Genomic DNA, 7,234 nt, shown 5'->3' on the forward strand with positions numbered 1-7,234 from the left:
ATAATTCATGAAATTTGAGAGATGTAGTCATTGAATGCATTTTGTGCCAAAACAATGATAACTGGTCCTCAGTTTAGCCCACATAGACTTCTGTTGTGCTCACTGTGTGAGGAGTTTTGCAAACGTGACCTAAGTATTGGGAAATGTGTCCTAGCGTCTGTAAAAAACTGTAATGCAGATTTCTGCTAAACAATCGGTTCACACAGCCAAATCAAACCAACTCATATCGGTGGATCTGAAGGAAACAAAATCAAAATGTAGCAGATAGCAACCTAAGAACTGTTTACTTCAATCGTTTCATAAAAAGGCTGCAAATGATCATACGCTGCTTGAGCTGCTTTTAATCTGAGTGCTGTAAACAGCTGTGTGAACCTTGAACTGCAACGCAAACAAGAACACGTCACGACAAAGGCTTCATAACAAACACGAACATGAATTTATTTAATTTCGTTAACTTACTTTCTATGGACCGGATGAGCCCTTATTGCTTATCAGCAACGTCCCTACAGTCCCGAAATGTAACTTTGATGAGCCTACTCAACCACTAACATCTTCTTTTCTTTGGCCCGGAGCGCCATCCTCTGGTCACAGAGAGAGTTACAAAAATACACGCCATTGTTCGCGGTCTGACTCCATTAACCAATCACAGCAGAGTGTACCTTCGGCGATGACCCTTTGGGCGATGTAATTTAGCACTGGCATGGAATACAGGCATGACGGGAAATGCGCGTTGACGGTTTCAGAATAAAAGAACACGCTTTACCAAGCAAGCACAAAAGGACATTGTTTTTATTTAGCTCATGTTAAAATCTTGCAGTAACAGTCAATCTTCGCTATCTGTTATTAATTTGTAACTTTTTTTTGTTTAACCTCCTAGGACCTGGCGTCCACATATGTGGGCATCACATTTTGGGTTATTTAGACCAAAATACTAAATTTTGCTCTGCAAGGGCCTGATATCCACTTACGAGGACATTATACTGTTACTGTCCTATCGAAATTTCAAACGAATATTCTTATATGTGGCTCTCATTTTCAGGTCCCAGGTCAGCATTGGTGGTTCGGGTCTCAGGAGGTTAACACTTAGAAAATCCTTGAAAAAACAGTTTTTACCCTAACTTCCCAAAAATGGCTGCAAAAATATTATATAGTGATATTTATTTTCCATTATAAATGACTCAGTCTTTTACAAATGCTTCATCCTGGACTATACATATTTCATATTACATAGTTTATTATATAGTTAGATGGTTATAGAGAGAGAGAGAGAGAGAGAGAGAGAGAGAGAGAGAAAGAGAGTGAGTTTTGTTTTATTTTGAAAACAGAGTCCCGGAAGCGGTATGCTAGAAGTAGCTTTTATGTTGTCAGCGGCAGTCTGCGTTTGTGTTTCGCCGTCGGTGACCTGTCGGTGACATTTGCAAACAATGCTCCTCGGGCTGACTAGAGGAGGGCGGGTGCTGCCGTCTCCTCGGCGCTGCCTCCTGCATTGTCGCCACATTAAATCTGCAGCCACCGCTGCGGTGAGTGTTATTTAACGTCCTTCATGTTGGTCGTTTAACTTCAATGCGTGTTGTGCACGAAGTCACGTGCACAGCATGTCTTACCTGCGTGCACGGTACAACCTGCTAGCAAAGCATTAATTAACAAGGCTAATTATGAATAAGCATTAATTAAAAGGGTTAATAAAGCACGAGGCCCAATACCACCGTGTACAAATGCTAATTATTATCTCTGCGCATTAAACTTGAGTCAGCGAAACCTGTAAAAGTTTAGGCGGCACTAAAGGTCTTTGCGAAGGCTTTTTATATGTTAGCATACACTACAAGCGAACCTTAAATTGCAAAATACGGCGACCCGTATTTTTTTCCGAAATGAAATATGAAATTATCACACCCTTCTGAGCTATTTAGAAGAAATATTGAATCAGAAAAACAAGCAATTCAACCCTTGGAATGTGTCGCAGAATTTTTGTTGATTCTTGATTATGTTTGTCTGTGTGCGCATTGGTGGTTCAGTGGTAGAATTCTCGCCTGCCACGCGGGAGGCCCGGGTTCGATTCCCGGCCAATGCAACCTTCCTTTTTCTTTGTCAGAGGCGACATAAAAATTATGCGTTTACTTTCTCGAATCAAATAAATATGAATAAGTATTTGGATGCGTTCATAAAAGGTATAAATTCTCTAAGCCTATTGTAGAATGCACCGGTTTTCCTGTTTGCTGGAAATGTAACATTGATTTTTACCGCCTACTGAGTGTTGAAATAGTGTAAGAATCGCGGAAGTGGCGGCAATCGGTTCTTATTCTGTTGTGCAAAAATCCTTACTGTGCGCATTGGTGGTTCAGTGGTAGAATTCTCGCCTGCCACGCGGGAGGCCCGGGTTCGATTCCCGGCCAATGCAACACCTAATTTTCTTTTCTTTGTGTCATGAGAGGTGTGCAACTATAGCAACTTTAAAATATATGACACCCTTCTGGGTGTCATCTTATCACCCAGTAGGATTAGCCTGATGGTGTTAAAGGCACTGGAAAAGCATAATGCTTAGTACATGCCGACTGACCCAGAAAGCCCTCCATTTCCTGTGCAAAAGTCATAGCAGCAAGCATTGGTGGTTCAGTGGTAGAATTCTCGCCTGCCACGCGGGAGGCCCGGGTTCGATTCCCGGCCAATGCAAGGCTTACTTTTCTTCCGTGTGTGGGTATTTAGAGCAGCTATGAATATCTACGTTTAAAACTGCTTCTGTACTTACTATATAGGACTGAAAGCTAGTGTGGTGAACTTTGGATAGAATACAGGTTAAAGTCACTTTTGCATTAGCTTGCTCTTTGTGGCACAGAAATTGGCTGTGGGGCCAATATCTGTTCTCTGTTCAAAGGCCACAGTGTCAAGCATTGGTGGTTCAGTGGTAGAATTCTCGCCTGCCACGCGGGAGGCCCGGGTTCGATTCCCGGCCAATGCAAGGCTTACTTTTCATCCCCCTCTCTATTATTTATGTGTAGGCATTCAGACGGGCTATAAATTCTTTAACTGTCTTGTGGACAGCACACCTTAAATTCTACTTATCTGTTAGCCAGCAATCAAACTTTGAGAGATGCTGTACAGCTGGCTCATCTGCAGAACTGTAGGTGAGTCCCCGCCCCCAGTGTGTTCGCTTGAGAGGTAACATCTTCCTGAACTTGGCTCAAAATGAGCCCACAGACAGTTTGCAGTTATTTGAGAATAGGGCTGTGCGATATGACCAAAATCCCATATCCCGATATAAGACATCTATCGTCCGATAACGATATAAGTCACAAAAATGTAACATTTTCTGTAAATTCTGTGAATCTCGGGCAGCTCGACCTGTGTGAAATGTTTCCAGCTTGGCGTCGTGTACCTGGAGTCGAGTGTTTTAACCGATGCATGAAACGATACATTTTTAGACATAAGTTGTAACGGCCGTTGTTTTCTTTGTGAGTATTTATTACACAGTGTGCTGCGGGGAAAAACCTGTTCTAACGCTTGACCCCTTGCACCCTACCCACCACTTGTTTGCCACACTGTCCTCTGGTGGGCACCTTAGATCAGTCAGGTTCAACACCTGCTGACTCCTTTCGATGTGTAGGAGCAGCAGTTACATCTATTACTATTACATCTGGTGCCAACTAGTGAGATCAATGATGGGTTTGTTGACTAGTCGCACACATCCCTAATATAGACAGTATAAAAGACGTAGCTACCACATTGTCATCCATTGATTACTGAAGCATTTCTGCTGTCTTGTTTTTTTTTTAAAAAACTAGACAAAACAACAATGGGTGGGTCTTTCTGTGAAATGGCTCACTCATTGGCTAATGACCATAAGCATACCACGGATATCCTTTTTTCTAAAACACGATATGCCCAAGAATTAAAATACAGACAATTTTTGTTATCCAGTGTGACTCAAAACAAGTGACCGATTCCAGTAATTTAGCAGAAAAAATCTACAGAGGTCAAGTCAGAAATAAATACAGGGTATTTCATTTGTATTATTACATATTATCAGGCTATCATTATAACAAGTAGTGGATGCTTTTGGTATTGTATTGTGTGTAACTCTGTATTCATTTATGTGTCTGCACAGAGTGGTGTTGGAGACAGCGTGCTCTCTGCATTTAGGTCTATATGTGGCGAGGACGGCGTCTCATTGGGCGAAGCTGTTAGAGAACAACATGGCAAAGATGAGTCTGTACACAGGTCAGCATCTCCCATCTCACACACAAAAAATCAAATATTGACCTATACTGATTTACAGATAAGCAGAGGAGCTGCCATATTTCTTGTGTTTTTCTCCAGACTTTAACTTTTTTTCTTGTTTCTGTGTCTTTCACTCAGTATCAGAGTGTTTTGTCGTTTTCATGCCTTTCTCTCAAACGTGTATTGAGAGAGTTTTTGTTGTTGTCCTTTGTGCCGTGGAACTGTTACTTTCATTGAGGAATGGGACTGTGGTGTTTACTCTTTTGTTTTTTAAACTAAACTTTTTGTCATTGGCAGACAATCAAACATTGATCTGTACTGATTTAGAGACAAGCAGAGGGGCCACCATCTTTCTTGTGTGCTTAAGTTGCTGACTGTGTAGTTGGCCAATTTTAGTTTCACAGTCAGATCCACCCTTGCTCGTCACATATGGGCCTGAAAACAATGCTAAATGCGCTAGTGGCCTGTGGGGCCATCATGTGTTTTCAGTGGAGAAGTTTCTGCAGCAAGCATTGGTGGTTCAGTGGTAGAATTCTCGCCTGCCACGCGGGAGGCCCGGGTTCGATTCCCGGCCAATGCAACACTAAATTTTCTTCCCTTTTTTATTATATATGTGTAAATCTGTTATAGAATCATAACTTTCTGTTTTCAGTGGATCACCCATGCTAGCACCATTGACCAACAATGGGCCAGCAGGTCAGTGTCATAATCATTAATATGCAAATTATCATGATCATTGATCAATGGCTATAGTACCATTCACAGGGAGTTGAACAATGGCTCCAATCACAGCATTATAAGATGGTGAACGATGTACTCTTAGAACCCCTCCTCCATTCAGAAATGGTCATTTACATTTTCACATAAATGGGCTCCTCGACTTCCTGCTCAAACCGCAAATCAAACAGCACCAGTCGATCCAATCGCACATTTTTAGCCAGTGAAAAATCACCTGATTACTTACATGTAACTGTCTGAGTGTGGGTTCGAGTTCTGATTGGGACAAAGCTTGTGTTACATTAACACAGTGGTTCCCAAACGTTTTTTGCTGGGCCCCCCTTTGTTTTACAAGAAAAATGTTCGCGCCCCCCACGCACAAACACATCCTCCAACCACACACACCTATATTTTGCTCCATTGCGCTTAATTTCACACCTCAAACATTTAGCAAACAATTAAGCAAATACAAGTAATCTGCAGTAAATTACAGGTAGTAAGAAAATAAACTACAAACTCTTTTACGCTACGTCCACACCTACACGGGTATTTTTGAAAACGCAGCTGTTTCGTCCACATGTAAACGAGATTTTTTAAAAACAGAGTTCGTCAAGCAATGTCAAAGGTATGTGCCTTTTTTCACGTCACGCTGTGCGCCACGTTATTGTTTACATGAGATGAATTGCAGAATAGCAGATAGAGACAAAATACTGTTAATCTGACTATCTGCAGGTTTTACACGCTTACATACACACGCAGTTACAGTCCCTCCATTTACAAAGGCAGAGGCCGGGTTCGATTCCCGGCCAATGCAGTCTAATTTTCTTCTTCTTTTCTTTGTGTCATGAGACGTGTGCAACTATAGAAAATTAGACTGCATTGGCCGGGAATCGAACCCGGGCCTCAACAGCTTTTTTGTACGCCAAGTGCTTCTGCTTCAAATGATGAAATATTTTTGTAGTGTTTCCTCTCTTCACCACGACGGCCCGCTTGCATGTTCTACGAAAAAATTGTGCTTTGGTGGGTATCGGATGGACGAAAACCAAACCACTTCCACACCACCGAAGTTGCACCATTTTTACTGACCAATTCTGCTTCACCCGTTTCATTCAAAGATGCGCTTTTGTCCATGTCATTGTCCATCGCCGCCATACTTTTTCTGCCATGTGCGTATGAGCGTATAAAAACAAAGGCACTGCGCATTTTACCCATATTCTATTGCGATAATTCATTTTCTTATCGTTGCCTAACGTTATGCCAGTATTACCGTGAACGGTATAATGTGGCCCAGCCCTATTGCTGAGTTTTGTGAAGATGTGTAGGGATCGAAGGCAACGTGCTATGTTGTTAGCAAAAGAGGCTCTCTGTGTGTCCCAGGTTAACACGAAGAAATGGTTTGATAGTAAAGCACTAAAAAGGCAATTTCAGCTTGGGGACAGGCCTGTCCGTCCCTGGTTCTGCTCATGGGCCCCTATTTTATAGTGAAGAAGGTGACAGGTGTTCACATTAAAGAAATAAGAGTTTGGCAAGGCAACAGTAACGTACCTAGGTAAGCAGGTTGGTTTTGGACAGGTCCACCCGGTGGAGGCAAAGATTGTCGCAGTCTTGAACTATCCGACTCCGACCACCAGGCAGGAGCTAAAGCAGTTCCTCGGTATGATATTACAGGTGTTTCTGTAAAAACTTCTCTGCCAATGTGGTTCTTTTAACCAGGTTATGTAGCCCAAAGGTACAATTGGAATGGTCTGTAGAGTGCCAGCATGCATTCGAGTGAGCAAATTCCTTCCACTGCAGCACCCTTGTCTTAGCGGCTCCTGATTCTCTCAACCTTTCAAGCTAGATGTTGATGCTAGTGCCACTGGAGCTGATGTTGTGTTATTGCAGGATGATGAGGCGTGCATGTGTCATCCTGTCTTGTTTTTTCTATATCAAGTTGAAATGCCATCAGCAGAACTATTCTACTGTAGAGAAGGAAGCACAAGCTCTGCTTCTTGCCCTGCAGCATTTTGCAGTGCATGTTGGCTCCAGCTCCTCTCTGGTAACTGTACTCACAGACCACAATCCTGTCCTTTTTCTTCACCGAATGTACAATGATAACCAACGACTGGGCACTGCTGGCACAGGATTATAATCTTGTGATTAAGCATAAGAAAGATACTGACAACATAGTAGCTGACGCACTCTCATGCAGCTCACAGTGAAGTGTTTTGTAGCCAACAATCCTAAATGTGCTACTGGCCTGTGGGACCGTCCTCTGTCTTCTGTGCAAAGGGTGCTGCAGCGTGCATTGGTGGTTCAGTGG

General features: G+C 42.6%; 2 protein-coding genes and 5 non-coding genes across 7 annotated transcripts in view; 6 read left to right on the forward strand and 1 right to left on the reverse strand.

Moving 5' to 3' along the window:
* Positions 1–589, reverse strand: part of fam169b (family with sequence similarity 169 member B) — a 12,176-nt gene extending 11,587 nt beyond the window's left edge. Inside the window, exon 1 of the mRNA XM_005748778.1 lies at positions 460–589. The gene's annotated coding sequence lies outside the window, so the exon portion shown is untranslated. The remainder of the gene's footprint in view (positions 1–459) is intronic.
* Positions 590–1,339: 750 nt separating this feature from the next.
* The window catches only part of ldhd (lactate dehydrogenase D), a 46,711-nt gene continuing 40,816 nt past the window's right edge, over positions 1,340–7,234 (forward strand). The window contains exons 1-2 of the mRNA XM_005748779.1: positions 1,340–1,520; positions 4,103–4,215. Coding sequence (XP_005748836.1) covers positions 1,425–1,520; positions 4,103–4,215 — 209 coding nt within the window. The 5' untranslated portion in view covers positions 1,340–1,424. The remainder of the gene's footprint in view (positions 1,521–4,102; positions 4,216–7,234) is intronic.
* On the forward strand, positions 2,001–2,071 carry trnag-gcc (transfer RNA glycine (anticodon GCC)). Its single transcript has one exon. It is a non-coding gene; the product is annotated as a tRNA-Gly (tRNA).
* Positions 2,328–2,398, forward strand: trnag-gcc (transfer RNA glycine (anticodon GCC)). The gene has a single exon. It is a non-coding gene; the product is annotated as a tRNA-Gly (tRNA).
* Positions 2,600–2,670, forward strand: trnag-gcc (transfer RNA glycine (anticodon GCC)). The gene has a single exon. It is a non-coding gene; the product is annotated as a tRNA-Gly (tRNA).
* Positions 2,886–2,956, forward strand: trnag-gcc (transfer RNA glycine (anticodon GCC)). Its single transcript has one exon. It is a non-coding gene; the product is annotated as a tRNA-Gly (tRNA).
* Positions 4,725–4,795, forward strand: trnag-gcc (transfer RNA glycine (anticodon GCC)). The gene has a single exon. It is a non-coding gene; the product is annotated as a tRNA-Gly (tRNA).

Source organism: Pundamilia nyererei, unplaced genomic scaffold (genome assembly GCF_000239375.1).
Source record: "Pundamilia nyererei isolate P.nyererei 1_Seehausen unplaced genomic scaffold, PunNye1.0 scaffold00229, whole genome shotgun sequence".
NCBI lineage: Eukaryota > Metazoa > Chordata > Actinopteri > Cichliformes > Cichlidae > Pundamilia > Pundamilia nyererei.